Genomic DNA, 17,799 nt, shown 5'->3' with positions numbered 1-17,799 from the left:
GCCACTGAGCCTGCGCGAGGTGAAAACGCCAGCATTTGTTGCTATGGTTTCATTTTTAGAAGTAGCTGGGAAATAATGCAAGTCCATAAGGCCATAAAACCGCAGAGTGAACAGGAGAGACCTGGGCTTTTAGGATAAACACTCCCAATTTTCCTTTTCTGCACAGCAACATGGAACAATCCTACTAACCCATGGATTTGAGGTCCACCAAGCAGAAATTTGAATAATTTGATCTCAAAAGTATTTATCTGATGCTGTTTTACCAACGAAACACCCAAACAGATCTTAAGCACTTGCCAGGTGCTAGAGATTATAAAAATCAATGAATGTCACGTAGCCCCTGACCACGAACAGCTTACAGTTCTGTTTCATAATTAGAAAAGCACAGGATTTTTAAGTTCTTCTCCTCCAATCTTTATACAGTCAGACAAAGTGATTTTGCTATATGTTCTTTAGCTTTATGATGTGGGGACTGTATCTCTGACCAGGCAAATTGGGGTCTGATGACATCCAGGAGTCCCTAACATGAGTCTTAGTTCTCTAGCTGCAAAATAAAGATAACACTGTACCCCAGAATAGGGGAGCCTAAGGGAAGTGTTCTTAAGCCCCCCAAGAGAGGTGGTAAGATGTTTTTTAAGTCACGATGATTCTAATAACATGTGCAAAAGCTAGACCTGGGACAAAGCAGGAAAGATTAAAATGACCACTTTGTAAGACTCCTGTGCAAATCTATAAGGTACTTTCTGTAGTGATGAACAATGATATGCTTCTTGATTTATATTTTCAATGTCCTTTATCTATACCTTGATGATAATTCTCACAACATACGCCATGATTATGTGACACCTCTTCTAGAAAGTGAGTCCCTTCCATGTTTGAATATCTGAACAAAATGTTTTGTTCAACTTATGTGGTCCCTATCTCTTCTGTGACTTAACAATATGAATTCTAAAGCCAAGGCCTTTGAATTACTGGAATTCAGGCAGTCCAGATATATACCACACCCTGTATCTATTTTTGCTTCCCAACATAAAAATAGTTCATGATTTGTTTTCAATTGTGAGACAGAATTCTGCCTGCAGTGACTTTAAGCAGCCAAATTATACTGAAAGTGGCCTGGAAAAAAAAAAAAGGCGGGGGAGGGGGACAAGTGGACTCTGGGAAAGCTGACACAGCCACACAATTCCCATCTGTGAAAACCTAAAACCAAAAATGGTTTCCACTGGCAGGAATGTGAGCCACAACGGGGCCATGCAAGTGAGACTCCCAGAATTCCTTCACGTGCATCCCACTGCAAAGACAGACTGACTTCCGGGTGAGTAGGGAAATGGAGCCAAGTGCCAGAAGGATAGTAGTTAGGCCAAAAGGGTTTTTGAAGAGGTGTAGAGGTGGTGAGTGGCCTGGGCTCTAGCTACACCAGACTGGTAATGTGGGTGCTGCCCAAAGGCACCCATCTGAGAAGTCAAGGACTCTGCCACTGATGTCCACATCACACCAGATCTGATGAGTCCCAATGACACAGAGCCAGGCGAGAGCAGGACTTGGTGCTTCTGACCTCCAAGGAGCCCTCTGATCCATGCCATATTAATTAGCCACAGACTAGGGAAACCTTTCAGTGACCAGTGTTCTGACTTCAGTAATTAGTATTTTTCAAGGTTTGCAGTACTCTTTAGCTGTCCCTCTTCCACTTACATCTATTCATGGAGTTCCAGAACCATCCCATTTAGTCCAACCTACCATTTTACAGATTTGAAACTGAGGTCCAGAAACCTAAGTTCATGCAGGTAATCTCAGTGGCAGAACCAAACCTTGAACCCAAGGTTTCTGACTCCTACTAGCCCAGTGCTTTTCTAATACATAAATGCTTCCTCTTAGCACATAACTTCTTTTGTCCTTATGGACCTAATTAAAGATTAAAAAAAAAGAAGAGAGAGAGAAAGAGCGAGAGACAGAGAGAGGGGTAGAATTTTTTTCAGCCCCTCCACATTCTCTGTCACAGATTACATTTCAGGTACTAGGTTCCCCGTACAATGGCATCTCTATTTATACAAAGCTGTAAACAACAGGGAGAGTAAGGGGAGGGCTGGTAATAGATTTCCACCAGGATGTGCCTGACCTGCTTTTTTTCAACCTCAGTAATTAGAAAGGCAGCGGGTCTGCAGGAATTATTCATATGCAGCAAGAGCCGTACACTATACATTTATGTTAAACATGTCAAACCCGATTGGAATCATGCCTGCCAGCACCGTGTTCCATAAACACACTTTCCCCTCACAGTCGCCGGACCTCGCCAGCCCATTAATACTGCCTGTAATAGGGATCTTCTATGGATTCCAATCAGGGACGCTCTGCTGCACTAATTGCTCTGTGCTAGGTGAGCATCATGGATTTAAAAAATATAATAATAAAGTAAAATCCCTTCAGGCCCTTCCTCCAGAAAAAAACAGACTACAGTTCCTATTGCAAGTTTTACAAAAACACCAGGGATTTCTGAAGCATTATCATGGTGTCATTTTAAGGTGAGCTAGGGCTCCACCCATCCCCCTCTTTTTTAAAGCACCAAGACCCCTAGTCATCCCGTCTCAAATTCCCTTAACTACACCCAGCCATGGTGCTCTGTGGCTACAAACCATGGCAGTTACAGCATTTAAATAACCATCTTGCTATGATTCTTTGCCAAGAGTTCAATTTTTTCCCCTAATTATTGGTGATAAAGCATCACATTAATTGTATATCACTTAATTTACAGCAATTAATGATTGATAGGCTAATCATTACATTAATCATTGTTCAGTGGTTGACACTGGGGGCTCTTTAATCTAGAACACACACATTGAAATTCACTCTGGTAAAGACAACAAGGGGTCATTTTCATGTTTCAAGAGAGAAACCACAAAGTTGGACAGTGGAAATGGCTATGCATTAGGGAGGAGGCTTGGCTTCCAAGAACCTTCCTGTGCCCCCGCCCCCCACATTTGTCCATGAGAGAGCTTTGCACTTGCCTTGACTAGATGTGACCCTTGTCTAACAGGGGCTTGTATATGTGCCACTGCTTACCATCATGGAACCCACAGATGGCTGAGGCTGGTGACTCTCACTTGTCCACATTTCACAGATGAGACACCCAGGGCTTCTAGAGGCGAGGTCCCTCCACCAAGCTCACTTGTCATCTGGTGGTTCCCTGACTCCAAATCCACACAGTTCTTTCTACATCGCTAACCTGCTTTGAGACTGAGCAGGACACTGGCTCTTTACAGGGCCTATTGCTGGCTGCCAACCCAGTTCACTATGAACTCACAGGGAGCTGCCTATCCTGCTCTCAGCTCACAACTTGGAAGCGTGCAACTCCTTATGCTAAAACAAGAGTGGAAAGTTAGAGAAAATGATCGAAGGCCGTGGGCCCCATTTGTATACCTTTGGGCAACTTGCTCTAGATCTCCGGGGCTGTTTTCTTGTCTACAAAATGGCAGGAGTGAGAGGATGGTTATTTATAACATTGAGTTCATGGTTCAGGGCGGAAATCAAACGAGGTAATGTATATGAAGCAGAGCTCCCCAACTTTGTCTCACACCAAGGCACATCAGAAGATGACAGCCCACTGGGATAAGCAACTGGCCCTGGACCCAGAGCTGTGGGAAGCAGCACCCGAGAGCGCCTTTGTGGCTTGCCTGCCAGGAAGGACAGGAGCGAAGCCCTCTAACCGGGCCTCGCACAGGTTCCGAACTGACCGCAGCCTTTATGATACCTGCAACATCATCCCTGCAAGGCCCCCGTTCAGGGTTAGGTTTGGTTCTTTTGAGTAACTATAGCTGTACATGTGTGGCTATTTAAATCCAAATTCATTAAAATTAAATAAAATTAAAAATTTGGTGTTCTAGTCACACTTTAAGTGCTCAATAGCCACATGTGGCCAATGGCTACCATATTATTCCACTCAGATGCAGACCATTTCTACTGGCACAGGAAGTTCTGTTGGACAGCACTGACCTGTATTAATCCTGTTCTTAAGACAGGCAGAGTTCCTGAAGGTGAGGCCTATAATCTTGCTGATTAGAATTTGTGTTCACTGGAACTCTGTCTAGTGCCCTGTTTAGGGTAGGGACCCAGTCACTGATCATGGAATTGACCCTGCTGTGATTCAAATCACTGTCTTGCCTGTCTCGCTGCCATCCAAGGTAAAAAAGACCTCACATCCAAGTAAAAGAATATGGAAGAAGGGCACCCAAAGAGGAAATCCAGAGTCCTACTTCAATACAAAAATAAATAACTAAAAATTTTTAATAAAGATTATCCATTTCTGAACAAACCCCCAAAACTACATAATCAATAGCTGAGAAAATGCCAATTATCCAGACCTATTTGAAATATTATTAATCTGCATCACGAGCAGCCACTAATCAACAGAACAAATTGTGAAATCACTATTTATTTATTTGCCAGGAGGAAGTGCTCCCCGACACATTTAATCAGGTAGGAACAGCTCAATTTAGGGAGTAAATGGAACAAACGTAGATTTTTTTTTTTTATATATAAAATACTAAGGATCCAAAAGAAAGCTCAGAAGAGTTGCTGGCACCTATATCGATTCCGAGATCAAATTGGCCCAAGTACCTTAATAAAGCCTGTCATTACACACTCAGACGCTATAGACAAAATTATGCTTCGGGTCAAAAGAGGATCATTTGCAGGAGTCGGGAAAGAATTTTCCCTTCTCTCTCTTCTACTGTGCATCTGGCAAGGTGCACCTCTGAGTTATTCATTCATTCATATTTGTTCTGTCTTTTGGAGGTAACGATTAAGTTGACCTGTCGCCTGAATGAATGCATGAGAGAGTGGGGCCTTATCAAGGACATTCATTTCTATGATGCTCATTTTGCATCTTTTTAGAGTATCCCAATGGCCTAGCTTGTCCATGGCACAGGAGCATGAAGACATGCTTCTATGGAATTATAAACATGTGAACAAGATTTAATTGAGGGCTGGGGCTACAGCTGCCTTGCGTGTGTGAAGCACTGGGTTCGATCCTCAGCACCACATAAAAATAAATAAATAAATAAATATATTTTGTCCATCCATAACTAAAAAAAAAAAAAAAAAAATTGAAGGGCCCTCAACAAAGCCTGTCCTACACTGGTTCTAAGTATACAAAGTTGCTGGCTCAGGCTGTTGCACCCAGTAGGAGCTCTGCAAGCAGGACCACTTTTTATTGTTTTCCTAGTGTCATCTGCATACCAAATACTATTAGCATGATCCCACTAAATCCTTGCGTATATGTTGCTCCTGCCAGCTTCTCAATGAAACTCCCAGAAGCCACATGCTACCAGACATTCCAATGGGAGAACCCCTATGAGAAACTGCCACTACCTTTCCTCATCTTATTTAACTAAATGATTAAACAAACAAACTCCTTAGACAGCTTACTCCATGCTGGGTACTGGTCTAACCTCCCCACATTCCAATAATCCTCACGGCACTTCTATATCATGGGTACTTCTTAAAATCCCACCTCAAGTGAAGAAACAGGCACAGCAAGGTTAAGGGACCTTAAGCAAGGTCACACAGCTAGGAAGTGGCAGAGTCTGGATTAGAAAGCAAGCATCCAAATCGTGATGACAAACAGATGGCCCAGAAGGTCACCCAGTCTTCAAACAATGTTAGTGAAATCCTCTCCCTTGCCTCCTGTAGATAGACATGTCTGATTGCCATTGGAACCACGTGTTAGATCTCCCCCGAATACTGCAGCAGAAACTAGGATCTTGGTCCAGGCAAAGCATGCAGGAGGAAGCTCTCCTAACCAGGGGTCTTTGGGCACAGATGTGCATCCCGTCCTCCTGCCCTGGGACTCCTCCGGGCGTAGGTTGAAATAGGCGCTGAGCAGCATGGATGGTAAAGTCTGCCCAGCGCTCCGTCCATTCACTCAGCCCCCATGATGACCAGTTCCTATCTCCCAGGAAACACAGGACAGCGTTTGTGGCCTCATCTGCGGGATCCCTTCCGATATTTGGAAGTCATTCCACTGCCTCTTGGATTTTTCTTTCCTAAGCGGAATGGCCCCAGTTTCTTTAGCCTCTTCTCAGAGGCAATATTTCTCAGCCTTCAGTCACTTTCACTGCCCTCCCCTGGCCTCTCTCCAAGATTCTGTATCTTGTTTAAATAGTGAAGGCCGCACCGAGCATGATTTAAGAACAGTTTTGCCGAGAAAAGTAACAAAAGCCCAACCAATAGACTCTAAAAGGTAAATATGTTCTCAAAAAAAAAAAAATCAAGGTATTATAATAACAACAATGGTAGTGAGAATCGGGCTGACCAAGTAAAATAATTGTAGCTTGTGTTATCATTTGCTTTTATTATCGCAATGGCTTCTGGGAGACGTATCTGTCCAGTAAGTCTTCTCAAAAATGACTTCGCTCCTTCTTGAAAAACCTGAGCTTTTCTTCATAGTCTCAGCTCTTTCTTCCCTCAATGCCGAAATCTTATCATCCTGAGAAATGGCTGTTCCTCCTCTCGCAGCACCAGTTTTTCCAGAAATAGCACTTCCTGTCCTGGCTTCTTCAGTTTCTTCTGCTTTTGGTCAGATGTCCTGCCTGGCTGCACTGCCTGTCTCCCCTGAGGTGGGACTCCAGCATGCGGGTGCTGGCCCTGGGGACGGACACCAAGAGCCTGTAGGCTGTGTCCAGGCAAAGGCCAGCCTTCACCGCCGACTCCCTCAGAGAACCCGGAGGCTGAGAATGGGGGTGACCAGATCAAGTGCCACTCAACAACCTCTGCTGCATCCCCCCAGACATTTAAAAACTTTAAAATTCTTTAATATAATTTAATAAAGGGGACTGAAAGTGACCACTCTAAAAAGCAAAACGAAGTCCCCCTCCTCTCTTCCATAGCCAACATGGTTTTCCCCGGGACATAAAGATGCACCCATTCCCCCACAGCCCCGTGCTTCTGCGGGCGGAATCCCAGAGGCCAAAGGGCAGCCGCACGTGCTACCTGTCCACTTGTTCTGGTCCTTCTCGCCTCCACTCTCTTGGTCTTTAGCAAGCTCCTCTGGATCAGCAGCCGTTTCACTGGGTCCTTCAACATCTTCAATGGCTTCTTCTGAAAAAGGAGAAAAACAAAACCGTCAAGGATTCAAACACGGAAAGAAGAGGAAGGACTCAGGCCCCATTCCAAGGAGCTGCCAACTATAGAACACCAAGCCAATGCTTCTGTCCTTATCCTCTTCCCAAGGGCCCCTCAGAGGACAACCTTGCTAAGGATTTACTGGGGCCTGGGGATGCAGTTGGTATGAGGCTGTGGTTTGCTCCAGGCATGGACACTAGGTATTTTCAGAGATTCTGGATGCCTCACTTGAGAGTTTCCAATTGAAACACTGACCATGTTGATGCAGTAACTCCAGCTCAGGCCCTCAAGTCATATGCAAGTAGGCTACACTTGAAAATGGAAAAAAACCCAAACTTAAAACTGTTCACTTTACCTACCTCCATCCCCAGAACATCCTGGTATTGGACTAGACCAGGCCAACTCATGGGGCCTTTCATGGGCCATGGGTATGGCAGTGCCTGACAGTGATGGGAAATTTTTTTTTTTTTTTTTTGCAGTTGTTCAGGTTCTGAAGAGTCACAGAATATCAATGTTTGGTTTCTAGAAATCCTAATGGCATCTGTGGGCATGCCGTGGTCAGTGAGGAGAGGAAAAGGGATAAAAGTCTGTAACAAACTCACACACTCTCCTTTTGAAATCATTCTACTCTTTCCGCATTACTGGCTTAAAGCTAATCCAAGAAATGCCTCGTTGACTCATCACAGTGTTAAAACAAAGGTAGAAGAATGGCCATTTTCAAAACCAGGTTAATTATGAAGTAAAATGCCATCATCCCAAGTGGGGAAGAAAAGATTCTTTAGATGCTGAGGAAAAGAAAGTGAGACACTTCTCTATGTTCTCCTGGCCCCATGGATCATCATCTAAATCCTGTATTCAGTAAGAATGGGCTAGATGAATGGAGAAAGCAGACAAACCAAGGTGAAAAACCATTTTCATATTGATGAGATTATCGGGAGACTCTGAAGAGCACACCTCTCCGGTACAGAGCAGAGGTGCCCTCTCTATCAACCCAGGCTGGCACCAGACGAGACCCATTAGGAACAGGGAACCCTACATGAGAGTCTGGCTGATTCCACCACAGAGCTCTCCAATTCCAGCTCCACTTTTAAATAACATAGGTGTTACACCCTCTGACACTCCTTAATACTGCCTCTGAATTTTATCCCACAAAGTGAAGTAAAAGAGGTAAAAGTCAATTGACCTCAAAGGGTTTCTAAAACAATCAAAGAAGAAAGCATCATTTTAGAATCATATTTTCCTAATTCTTCCAGAAAGATGATGGAGGTCCAATGACTGGGAACATGAACAAGGGATCAGGGAATGTTCTTCCTTCATTACTAATACTAAGGGGTTTGTGAGGCAGTTGTGGCAAATACAGATGAAATAAGCCACTGCTCATTTTCAACTCCAATTCAGGGTTCCACATGTGATTTCTATGTCTCTGTTTTTGTTTCATTCATAGTGAAGTTAAAATCGAGCCTCTTCACCTTACTTTTAAGTCATTTAAATGGTGGCTTGAAGTTAATCATATATACAGTCCTATGTAACATCATACATCATTCAGTAGAAAAAACATGTAGGTGTTAGTAGAGTAACAGCAAGAAAGTTACCAGGCATGGTACCTGCACCATCTCAAAGATGTCTGGGCAAGATGTTTCATGCACATTTTTTAGGCTTTTGACAAAACAATTCAAATCTATAATTACAAAATGCATCTTTAAGTAGCTCTTCAGTTAAGCAATATCATTAAATTGGGTCTACCCAAATTTAGTTAGGTCTCAAAATATACTCATTTGTCCCAATACATGCTGTGGTACACAGAATCTGTAGTATGGATACATCGATCAAATTTGATTAGGCAAAGAGATGGCTTGGTGGTCTCACCCCTCTAGAACACACACAGTATCACCTTAGCTGGAAAGTCTCACATCTGCAAACTGACAACGCCCTGATGTGGTGACAATGTCTGGAGGCGCTTCTCAGCAGAGGAGGGAAGGAGTTTACTTATTGGGCAGTCAATCTCCAAGTCCAGCGCCTTGCTCCTGCGCATTATGTGGCCTTCAGTTGCTGGAGCAGGGTTAAAACCTCACTGTCACCTGGCACTGACCCCAGGATGAATCTATCCAAAGACAGAGACTGTAAAGAATGAACAGATCTTTGAAGCAAGGGCAAGGAGACCGGGTGGCACTTGGCGAGCACTCCTGGAGCCAGCGTTTGCAGGCCCACCTGGGCCTGTGCTGTCTCCTCTTGCTGCCCTACTGTGAGCAGAAAATGAAGGCAGCCATGTTCCAATGAGAGGAAAAAAACTAAAGAGGTTATTTCAGGAGCTGATTTTGCTTCTCTCTCTCTCTCTCTCTCTCTCTCTCCTTCTTCTTCTTCTTCTTCTAAGGTTCCTGGATTGACTGTTATCATTTGTGACTCATTCACTCAAAGACTGTTATTACATGTGTGGTGGAAGAAAAAATGATTAAGAAACTTCTGGACAAGCAGGCTCCTTCTACAGGGAATCAGTCGGTGTCCCTCAACCCAGCTAAAAACCAGGTCCCATTCAGCCAAGTCAGAGCTTCCCTGCAGTTCCACCTGGCACCTACAGGTGTCGCCCTCCGCATGGCAAGGCCGGGAGGGCAGCTGGCTGCAGGAGGCAGGCAAGTCTGGGCCGCCTAACCTGCGCATGTGGAAATAATCTACGTCTCCAAGTGAACTGTCTGGTCCTGGAGAAATAAAATAGGACATTCATAAGCAGTTACACCATCTGTCTTTATACCATCATCATCAACAACGAGAAGGAAAAAAGGCTCTTTAAAATGGATGAAAGCCCAGGCTGACGGTAACCGGAAAACTGTGAGCTCTGAATACCAATAAAGGTAGAGAAATGATTAAAAAGCAGGGATACAAACTACGAATTTGTCCAGACAGCTCAGGCCCACAATGCTTTGCAGACAGGGTGTGTTTTCACTGGTCCCCCAAAGTGTAAAGCCAGGCCCCTCACCAAGAGCCAGGTCTCAGGCACCCAAAGAAAAGGCATGGGGTCCTGTCCCTGGAAACGTGGGATGCAGGGCGGATCGGCAACCACTCTGCAGAGAGCTGCATTTATACGTCAACTCCCGGGGCTGTCATGTAGCCCTTGTTCCTTTTAGGGATCTGTTGGATACATATGTGCTGACAGACCCAGAATGGAGGGGAAGTTTTTCCCCACAGGCCACTGATTGCATTTTCCCCGCGTGAAGTCAGTAACCACTGGTTGGCGTCACTACAGAAGCTGCACGTTTCCACCCCTGAAACATCAGGTTCAGGCAGATGGTGGGAACAAGTGAGGACTTGGACTGAGGCTTTCACTCCGAACACACAATAGCCACGGGACCATTTTCAAGGTTGAAACAGACACACCAAAACCGTCTTCTCTGGAAGATGGAAGCATTTCATAATATTTCAGACCCCAATCAGAGCAGCCCAGGAATGCTTTCTCAAGGGTGTGGCCAGGACCTGGGTGACTACTCCTCAGTGTCACCTGGTTCTTGGCAGGAGGCAGCAGGCCCAGAGCACCCCGTGTCCTGGACAGGTCTCTTTTAGGCACCAGAGAAGGTGCCTCTAAGACACCGCAGAGGCCCACTGGGAAGCCTGTGCCCCATGTAGCCCCCAAGTGAGGGCACCCACTCCCCACTGTACATATTTTCATGTGAAAAGGAAATGGAAGCAAATCTTAAAAAATAGAGAGGCCTCCAGGTCCCTTCTGCCTTCACTTCCATGTAGAACCGTGACTGAGGCCTCTAAAAATCTATTTCCCTCCCAGCCTCCTCCTTACAACTCCCAAGCAGCACTTCCTAGGGCTAGTCCAAACCTGGCCTTCTCCTGTCACTCACAGTAAAGGCAGAGCCCTCCAGTGGAAGAATCCCAACAGATGAGTATATTCTAGAAGGGGGAGATTCCCAAGGCGGTTTCACTTTTCAGGAGGATGAGACCATCGTCCGAGAAAATCCCCCTTCAATCGAGGCGATTTTGCTCACCACAAATGCAAACTGTTCTCTTCACACACCTCATAGTCAGCATCTTGGTAAAGGTGACAGTATGACTCCCCCATTTGTGGTGAAGTCTGCTCCCAAAGGAGGTGCATGTGCCAACTGGCAACCCCGTAGGGATTTGTAACCATTTTATGAACAACCTGGAAATTGGTGTGTGGAAGGAGCACAAGGCAAGAGCCAAAAATAGAAGTGGGATCATCACAAAGTCAGCATTCCACCCACAACATACGCTCCCCAAATTGTCACTCATGAAAATGTTCTAGTTGTTAAAAAAAAAAAAAGGTACTGCTCCCCCAAATGACGGGGGCCGAGTGACGTGTCCATTGAGGGTACTTTACAAATCGCTTACAGGCTTGAAAGAAAGGGGAGTCAATCAATGATTAAGACTAGTCCCTCTGTTCCTCACTCTTAACAGGATAATGTAGATTAATTCAAACCTGACAAAGCCCCCACGGTGCCTAGATGTGATAGAAATTTGGAAATTCTCCTAAGAATCAGGGTGTCGGTACCCAACGCTCTCACACGAACATGTTACTTAAATAATGCACCAATCTGTGATCCCCGAAGAATGAAATTGTTCTTTCCTTTTTCTTTGGGGGGAGCGGGGTTGGGGGGAGTGCGTTTGCCTGTCGGCAGGCTCAAGAGCTGAGAAACATTAGCTGTCATGAACCACAATCAAATCAGGTTTGAAATATTTAGCAGTGGCTTGGAAAATGCGGTGGTGCAGCTCTGACAGGCGAGATGTGCACAGACACCCACTTTCCATTCTAATGGAAATATCAGGCCTGTTCTGAATATGTATAACCCAGAAAAATGTATTGATTTTTCATTCGGCATTAAAAAAAATGAAATAGCCTGCAGCTGTCAAAGGCCTTTTGTTAAAAGCTCATCCTTCCTGGAATGAGGTTTACCAGAAACAAGTTTTAATTGTATATAGGACCCTCTTCTTTGAAAAACAAAATAACCAATCTGCTTACTTTGAAGATAGGGTTAAAGCTTTTCCTTTCTCTGTTTTCAACCTAATTAACCCAAGGGCGACCACGGAGGCAGGCGGGAAAGGCTCAGCACACTCTGGCCAGCAGGAGTGACACAGAGGGTGGTGGCTACAAGTGGCGTTTGCTGGTGTCTCTGTGGTGGGTAGAGAGGGACTTGGGACTGTGCTTTGTCCTCTTGTTCCTGCACCTCCTGTGAAGGTACAGGACTCTGAGACTCACTATATGCCCTGGCCAGTCAGCTGTGCTCTTTCAGCCTTGGCTGGCACAACTGGAAGGTGAGGGCAGAACATGGCGGGTCCAGGTCTCTTAGTGATTCACTGTCAAGGGGAAACCTCTCCTGGCTGCAGATACTCTACAGGGTATGCATGCTTTATTTTGCAAACAGAGATCAGATCCAATCCTACAACAGAGAAGATGACTACTAGGTCTTATACCACATGATTCAAATAAAATCCAGGGCACTAAAATTCTATTACAATAGAAACTTGGAACAGGATGTGACTGGCAATGGTGACAGAAAGACAACCCTCATGTTCCTAGTTGTTAAGTCTAGTCCCATCTTCTCTCTTCATGCCAGAGAGGAAGAGGCAGTGGTAGTGACAACAGTGGCTATACCCACAGGTGTGGGCCACTCACTCTCTGGGACATTTTGAAGTGGGATCTCACTGCATGATGATCCAAGGTCCTACCAGTCAGTGACTCTCCAGGAATCAAGGGCCGTGTCCTAACTGCACATTTGCACCCACTTCCTGAAGGAAAAAGCCACCAGCAGCTCCGCCAAGAGCATTTTCTGTAACGTCTGTTCCCTGGTTTTATTCTGCAGTATCATTCCAGGCCTGGCAATCTGACTAGAGGCTGCCTGAAAGGGAACTTCTGGTGAGTTGGTTTATGGGGTGACAATACCCCAGCTCTAGGAAAGCTCCCCTCAATCAAGGTGGCCTGCTTATCATGATACAAACTGTTCTCATCACATGCCTTCTACTTGGCTTCTCAGTAAAGACAACACCTCTCACTGGAGCACACAGAACAGGCCATTTACAAAACCACCCACGTGGACAAGCCCTGAGTATTGTTTTAATTGCTGACCAACTTTGTCCAATCTGCTTTCTATTTCTTAGCAGGTACAGACTCATCAAGGAAGACGCCAAGTCAGAAGAGGATGGGCCCGGGATGCACATCGACACCGATAAGTGGGCGGCCGTGAGACACAACTGAGGTAGACCCGGCAGGACCCCTGATGTGGGAAGGCGACGGCAGGTGTCGGGGATGGCAGGACAGACAGGGCTCTGCAGCCAGCACTTTCATTTATTCATCAGGAGTGTAAGATTTTCCCACCTTCTTAGGACAAGATGTCATTTCTCTTTCAACAAGTCAAAACTGCAGTGTGCCAAAAGAGCACCAGGCTTTCAGTCAAAGTGGGTTTTCCATGTGGATGGGAGGCACAGTGGCCCCCTGTCGCCTGCCATCTCCCCTTGAGTAGGACCTCTCCCACTGAGTCTAAGGGACAGAGCCAGGGAGCAGCCGCTGCTGGTCCCCCTCCACAGGTGCTGTGGCCTGGCTGCTCTCCTCGGGACTCCACACGGTGCTCCTACAGGTCATTTCCCCACCTGGTGGCTTAAAAATCGGTCAGATTGGCCAAGCTCCTAACCAGTTGTTTAAACAAAACCACCTTCTTTCTCAAAGATGACATTTATAAACAGATCTCAGCCCATCAAAACCTGCCAGGACCTAGGCGGGAGGAGAACCAGGGGACATGGAGAAGATCAGACATGAACCCTTCCACTGGCACAGAGAACCCTGAAGCGATCATTTGACCACGAGGGTTCCTTGTAGCACGAGGTGCTCACTTACCAAACACACCTGGGGCCTGGCTGGTGTTTCTGGCCGGAGCTTGAGAGGTCTCTGGTGGAGGCCTGCCAGCCTCCAAGGGGCCTCTGGGGCAGGCTTCACAGGACAGCCCGACACTGAAGGAATTCGGCCTCCCCGCCACCCCCACACCCGACCTTCTTTCCTGTCCCCCACCTCCTTGACCCTGACTTTTGGCATCGGGCAGCAGAAATCAACACTTTGCAGGCAAGTCTGGGTATTATTAAAAATGACTAATTGGGGAATAGAGACCATTTATGCTTTTGTATATTTGAAGATCTCGCCACTGTTTACAGAAACAAGAAAAATGGGGATTGTGCAGCCAGAGGCAGCCTGGGAAGCTGGGCCGAGCTGCAGCCTGCGCGGCCAGCCCCTGCTGGGTAAAGTGAGGTCCAGCGCCACAAGGGTGTCAGCCGGGGGCAGGGGGTCCCCTCCATTTGCTTTTGTACTTAACTTCACCTCCGACTGGAGCACGGACAGGAGGGAGCATGCTATGGGTCCAAAGCGGCTGAGGCCTCCCAGAGAAAATGTCGCCTCCCTGAGCTGTCCCTCCTGCAGGAACAGCACCGAACGCCAGAGCGTGGAGTGAAAAATGCTGCTATTGTGTGGTGAGGGACGAGTCCTGCCATTTTTCCTCTCCCAGGCAAGGCCACTTGGTCATTTGAACAGTTTGTCAAAACCACACTAGAATTAAGGGGGTGGGTGGGGGTCAAGAGAGGAGAAAAGGGAGGAAACGCCTAACGCCAGTATTGCGACAAGTTCCATTTATCTGTGTTCTCAGCAAAAGCACCTGGGCTGCCCCCTGCAGAAATCCAGAAAGGATAAAAGCAGATGTGCAGCGACAAAGCACAACGGAACTAAATATGTCGCTGACTCGCCTGGTGGCTATTCACAGGAAGATTTAAAAAAAAAAAAAAAACTGAAAGGTGTGAGTTCCAGTTTGTGAAATACAAACCCAACCCTGAAATGGCCTCGGAATCCACGCGAAATAAGAAAGCCAGCTCCGTCCCAGAACTCTGAAGTAAACTGAATTCAGCGGGGATTAGTCCCTTGGATTTCTACAGAGCCATGATTGTTGCTGTTACTTTCACACATGAAATGTAAAAAAGGCAAATTCCCTGAGCATGTTTGTAGCGGAGCGTGATGTGATTGTGTTGTCATTTATGGGAAATAATCGCAGACCCATCTCTCCCTTTCCCCCCCATTTTCCAGTCCAAATAACCATGAAAAATTACACTTCAATGTCAGCACAGCGACAAAGGAGGCGCGCTCTCCGGGAGCTCAGCGGATTTGCAGGGGTTTTTCCTTTCTTTGGACAAAAACTACCTTCAATTGTACTTCATTTAAAACGTGATCTAACAAATGCATTTTGACAAGTTCCTTTCTCTTTTCCTCCTTTCTTTCAAACAGTATTTTGCACAGTTTAACCTCACACCAAACTGGAATATTCTGGAAAGAGGAGGCATGCAAAAGAGAAGGCCCTTGATACCAAGAAGGGTGCCCCCCTGCAGGCTGTTGAAAACAGAGTGGTCAGGCAAAACAATGATTCTAACTCGGGGTGCTCCTGGGAAGATAGGACTAAGAGAAGAAACGGTGGTGTCTTCAAGACAGGATACCTGAAAGGTAAAGGTGAGGATGGCTGCAGTTGAAAAAGGAGGGTCTCCGTGGAGGAGGAAGGGGTTTCCTGGGCTTGCTGATCAGAGCAAAGCATTTCATGGATGTGACGAGATCATGGAAGCTGTCTGCAGGTATGGGCAGAGCTGGTGAGTGACCACATGGGGGGCCGGAAGGGGAGCGCCCCTGAGGGGTTCCAGTTCCCTCCTGAAACCCCTCCTCTACAGAAAGGGACATTGCTCGAGAGACAGATCTGCCTGAAAGCTTTTTAACATTCCAGGTGTGAGGCCTGAGCAGTCCCTACAAGCATCTGTCTTTCAATAACACCCTGCTTGAAATAAACACTGCCAGGTTTCCATGTTTGGAAGGGAGAAGACAAGACAGATAAACACACATGAGTGATAAAAAGAGAGAAAATTTAAAAAAAAAATTCACAGTTTCCATTAAAGAAGACTGGTAATCTCCTGAGTCAAAACTGACTTGGCATGTCAGAGATCTTATGCTTAATGCAAAAAAGAAAAGAAAGGAAAAAAAAAAAAGAAAAAAGGGAGGGAGGGGGCAAGAGAGACTGTATCTATGATGTGCTTATTTATTTTCTTTAATTGGAAAATGTTTGAAGTACATGGATTTTAAAAAGTCCAGGAAGGCCTGTGAGTGTACTTAGGCATCTATGTACAAATGAAGGTGTGTGGGAAATGAACAGGATGTACCAGAAGTGAGATTAACTGATGGTGATTAGAACCTAATGGGCATAAGCGAAACCTTGTGGGATGGCTCTCATAACGGGAACTCGGACGGTGATGTCAGGCCACGGTCTCAATCTATATGGCAGCAGTGGCAAAGGGAGGAAGGGAGGAAGGGTGGAAGGGCGGCCGTGCAGATCTAGGGTGCTTATGCAATCACAAAGGGAACTGGAATTTTTTGCAAAGATATGTATGCAAAAAAGCAAATTCAAAAGAAGTAAATGTTGTGTTCTGACCACTAAAACCAACAGCATACAACTGAGAAGAAAAAAAAAAATGACCCCAGAGGTATGAGTCATATGACATACAAATGAGAGGCTTGGATCTCCAGTTTGTCTGCTGCCTTACTCTAAAGCCCAGATTGTCTGAAGAGCCCCTGACATACTCAGAAAGCAGCTTTACCCCCATGAAGCACCAAATTCAGGCAGAAATATTCATTTACTCCCACCAGCGGATTGGCAGAGTAAGGGACTGTCAATGAGCTTCGTTTTGCATGATCATAAACCACTTATATGCACAGCTGGTGAAACACGCTGATTCATAAAAACAAAGCACAAACAAAGGCTTACACTTTCCAAACCAAATCCCAGGAACAGAAATCAGGCCAACTTCAGGCAACATTTCACTCAGAAAAACATTGGCTAAACCTGTTTTGCTTTGGCCAGACCCAAGTGTGCGCAAAGGTCACGGCTTTTGTACAGCCCAGCACATCTAAGAATGCAGGGCTAAGAACACACAGGAGCCCTGGAGGTGACAGAAAACAGACTCCTCCATCTCCAAGCATCCTGGGTGCCTTCAGGTGCCTGCTTCACATTGCCTAGTGCAAGAAGATTCCTCCAGCAGCACTTATGGTCAGACCCGCGACGTTTAAGGATGCGTCTACACGTGCAAAGTCAAAAACTGGGCCATTCTCCAAAACCATCAAGTCTCCAAACGCACTTCAGTCTGAAGCAAATAGGCAGCAGAAGCAACATGTTTCAGTTGACAGTTCCTGGGAAATTGCAAAGAAATTGAAGCAGGAAGCTGAGGTGCAGAGAAAATCCAAAGGTTTACGTTCAAGAGCTTTCCTGCATTAATGGGGGGGGAAAGCAGATGGGATTGCTAAATTGTTGTCATTTTAACAGGCACCTTGTACAGTTCTTCTGTGCTGAGTGGGAAAAAGAAAATTCTTGGATCTTTGTCCTCCTATTTTAGAAACTTCGGAAGTATTGCCAACAGCTGAATCCAAAGCCTGGTTTTACTTAAAAAAAAATTTGGATCATGTATAATGAAACTGTCTTTTCCTAAAGTTTAACAAAATGTCACTTTCACAATGATTTTAGCCACAGCAGCCCTTCCTCAAGTCTCCCAGAGCTACTATTATTGTAGACTAAGCGTCTATCTAGCGTTTCCTCCTGTAAGGAGTTTCTGAGACCTAAAAAGAGCCTAGCAGCCCTTGAAAAGCAATGTGTTCCATTACACATC

General features: G+C 45.7%; 1 protein-coding gene across 7 annotated transcripts in view; it reads right to left on the bottom strand.

The window, feature by feature from the left end:
* The window catches only part of Zfhx3 (zinc finger homeobox 3), a 929,635-nt gene that overhangs the window by 36,157 nt on the left and 875,679 nt on the right, over nucleotides 1-17,799 (bottom strand). For all 7 annotated transcript variants that reach the window (XR_013430973.1, XM_078032605.1, XM_078032607.1 and 4 more), the window contains one exon: nucleotides 6,985-7,092. Coding sequence is in view for 6 of the 7 variants with exons in the window: in XM_078032605.1 (XP_077888731.1) it covers nucleotides 6,985-7,092 (108 nt within the window). In the remaining variant the exon portion in view is untranslated. The remainder of the gene's footprint in view (nucleotides 1-6,984; nucleotides 7,093-17,799) is intronic.

Source organism: Ictidomys tridecemlineatus, chromosome 15 (genome assembly GCF_052094955.1).
Source record: "Ictidomys tridecemlineatus isolate mIctTri1 chromosome 15, mIctTri1.hap1, whole genome shotgun sequence".
Lineage (NCBI taxonomy): Eukaryota > Metazoa > Chordata > Mammalia > Rodentia > Sciuridae > Ictidomys > Ictidomys tridecemlineatus.
The sequence above is the reverse complement of the archived record's forward strand: the minus strand, read 5'-3'. Positions and strand labels throughout refer to the sequence as shown.